The sequence below is a fragment of the Gorilla gorilla genome, chromosome 5 (assembly GCF_029281585.2).
Source record: "Gorilla gorilla gorilla isolate KB3781 chromosome 5, NHGRI_mGorGor1-v2.1_pri, whole genome shotgun sequence".
Taxonomy (NCBI): domain Eukaryota; kingdom Metazoa; phylum Chordata; class Mammalia; order Primates; family Hominidae; genus Gorilla; species Gorilla gorilla.
The window spans coordinates 107,302,873-107,306,021 of NC_073229.2; the positions used below are offsets into that span (position 1 = coordinate 107,302,873).

Sequence of the window (3,149 nt, forward strand, 5' to 3'; positions counted from 1 at the left end):
TTCGTTCAGTTTTTTACTCCTTTACTATGCAACTAGGGAACATTTGGCCAGTTATATGTTGAAAAATCAAGCCTTTGTCAGACTGTTATGTTGCAGTACAAAGAGATAAGCTAAATGAAAACATTTTCCTTTTAAGAACCTTATGCCTATTCGCTAATGAGAAAAGAAACATCTGTTGAGTACTTGCTTTGGACTCATGAAAAAAGTAATGATGAGTATTTACAAGTTTTCATATTTATTCCTTACAACCTTATGAGGTAGTTAATAGTATCTTTATTTACTGATGAAGGCTCAGAGAGGTTAAGAAACATACCCAAAGTGACAAGGCTACGAGTGGCACATCTGGCATTTGAATTTTTATAAGCAGTGGTGTCATGATCTTTCTACTACATTATGTGGCCTAATCTTAGATGGCACAAAGTCTGTCTTACTGATGCTGATGTCATTATTCTATACATAGGTACCGATGGGCCTTTATTCCAGAAGCCTCAGATGATTCAGGTTTGGAAGTCAGAAGGCAGGGTATACATCAACGAGAATTTAAACCTTACGTGGTACGACTAGCAAAACTTCTTCGGAAAAGAGCAAAGGTACGGCATTCTTCTGTGATTGTTTTGTTTTACATCACTACATGTTGCATTAGTGAGGTATTTATTAAATACTTCCTGGGAAACTGAGAACGTTATCAAGTTGAGCTATTTTGAAAACAAGTCCCCAGTTTTGAGAGTTAATGTCCATAAGCCTCATATTTCCAGACATTAGAAAACATATCGTATGTATTTTAAAGGAATATGTGGTTATTCATTTTTTTAAAGAAGAAAAAGGAAGGCTTTTGTACATTAATAACATCTACCTTAAAATGTTTTCCCCTCAAAAAAGAAAATAAAAACCTTGGAACCATACATGTGAGTATTTAAGACTGTAGTCCTGAACACTCTTCGTGTCAAAAACTTGAGAATGTAATATAATGTTCATCTTAATACCATGATGACAAACAAAAGTATGAGTTGATTGAAAAAAATGCAATACAAAAGGGATTTTTAGAACCTGTCAGAGTTGTTTCAACACAACTAATCAATGGGTAAGAAGATTATACATTTTAAATTTGTAAAATGAGTCAGATTTCATTGAAATTGAATGAGCTAGACCTCGATCAGAATGAAGGAAATAATCATTAGCATTCATTCTATTTATCTATATGAAATAAAATATATATGCTAAAATTCATTTTCTAAGTATTTTTCACTGATTATAACCTACATTCAGAAATGCGTTCCTTATCCTGATCCAGTACAGCTATATAACCGAATCTAAAGTTTCACAAAACAGTTCTTGCCCTTAACATGAGATATTTTCCTTTTTGTAGTTCACAGTGATGATGCTGAGTACAGATTGCAAGACCCCCCCAACCTGCAGTTTTTAAAACAGTGCTCAGAGTTAAACTGGCTTTATGACTCTTTAATATAAAGCATCTTCTTAGAGAAATTATTTAAGGGGAAAAGTGGGAATTTACTTAAAACATATACCATTAAAAAGTGTAGGAAAATAAAATTTGTAAAATATTGTGTCTTATATACTTTTTATCTTTCAGTATGCATCATGCTAATTTATTACAGATCTTTGCCCAAGAACCTACCAGCAATGAAACTGGTATGCTCACCATTGGGCCTTTGTTATTAACCTTTTGTCAAATTTTCTTTTACATTCAAAAAATTTCAAAATCAAATTGTACAATTTGGGAGTGATCTAGGTTGTTTGGTGAGATCTAGTATGCAGTGTGTGCTTTGAGTGCTCAGAAATTTTCCAGTCTTCTGGAGTCCTCCTAATCAGGCAGCAGCTCTTAAACTGAATTCCATAACTATAGAAATGGAATGAAGAAAGTGATTAAAGAGGTTTTGCTGGAAGGAATTTACATGAGAAAACTTGACTTAAATTCCTAGTTGCTTCTGTAGGGGCTTAATAAAAGGACAGAGATGAGGATGTAAGCTGGGTCCTGAGTTCAGGGTAGGACTTTGGTACTTTCACTTTGATATCTCAGAGTTTGGGCAAGTAATCATGACAAATCCAGAAGCAAATATGACCCCAGGCACATGTCCTTTTCTGTTATGCCTGCCTTTCATTAGTAATGAGAATTTTTATAAGACCCCCCTCCTTTATCTAAACAATAAATATGACAGTCTTTTGCCCAAAATTTCTCCCACAGAATAAGAAAACTATTTTGATTGAAAGGCATCTTCCCATCCAAATCACCTTAAACAAGGTCTTCATGGCCAAGCATACTTTTCACTGGAACAAAGGCTGTGAGTTCTCCTCTTTCCTTCCACAGGACAAGGAGGAGGACTTTAAGACAGTGATTTTGGAGGGATTGGAGATGGCCAAGCATCAGGTGAGGGTGGCTGTTTCATGCTTATGATATGGCAGCAAAAGTTGCCAAATATTGAGACACAAACCCAGGTCTGAATGTCAACAAGTACAAGGGAGGTAAACAGGAAGGAAGTCTTTTTTCAAGTGTGGACTGGTGAAGTCAAAGGAGAAATCATTTGTATGGAAATGTTTGACTTTATTTAATATTGAGACAATACATATAGTTCTGATTAAGAGCATCAGAAACTCTGAATCAAGTGTATTATTCTTGGTCAAGAGCTTAATAAAAGTCCTTCTCTTAAAGGCTCATCTTGATAGGAATAGAAACAAAAGGTTACCCCATAGTTCTCTTACATTTGGAAGTTAGCTATATAGAGGGTACAAGGATATTCATTTTCCTTCAGGACAAAGTCATCTCTGTACGCCCTTTATTGTTGAATTGCAGTTTGATTTAGGGGATTAGAGGTGGTATGGTACCAGTAATTGAGTAATGGTGGAAATGTGAAAGTCAGTCACAGGACTCTCATTGGTGCCAGTGTCATAGTTAAGAAAGAAAGAAAGAAAGTTTTATATATCCTATAATCTAGACTGGAAGCTAAATAATTGCTAGGAAGCAAACTTAAGTGATAGCTGTTAAGTTTTTTGGTTTGTTTTTGACCAGAGATGATGAAGAAGTAGGTGATCTTTTCTTGGTTTGCTCCTGGACTCTTCCATTTTAACTTATACTTTTAGTTTGGTGCAAAAGTAATTGCTGTTTGGGACCATGAATTTTAAGTCATTATAAC

General features: G+C 34.9%; 1 protein-coding gene across 19 annotated transcripts in view; it reads left to right on the forward strand.

Annotated features, from left to right (window-relative positions):
* Positions 1 to 3,149, forward strand: part of DOP1A (DOP1 leucine zipper like protein A) — a 101,332-nt gene that overhangs the window by 95,197 nt on the left and 2,986 nt on the right. For 10 of the 19 annotated variants that reach the window (XM_055391469.1, XM_055391465.1, XM_019029522.3 and 7 more), the window contains 2 exons: positions 461 to 590; positions 2,327 to 2,386. In XM_055391469.1, the coding sequence (XP_055247444.1) occupies positions 461 to 590; positions 2,327 to 2,386 (190 nt within the window). Of the gene's footprint in view, positions 1 to 460; positions 591 to 2,326; positions 2,387 to 3,149 lie in introns of those variants that run through there. The other 9 variants (XM_055391476.1, XM_055391475.1, XM_004044336.4 and 6 more) reach the window with 1 other exon arrangement.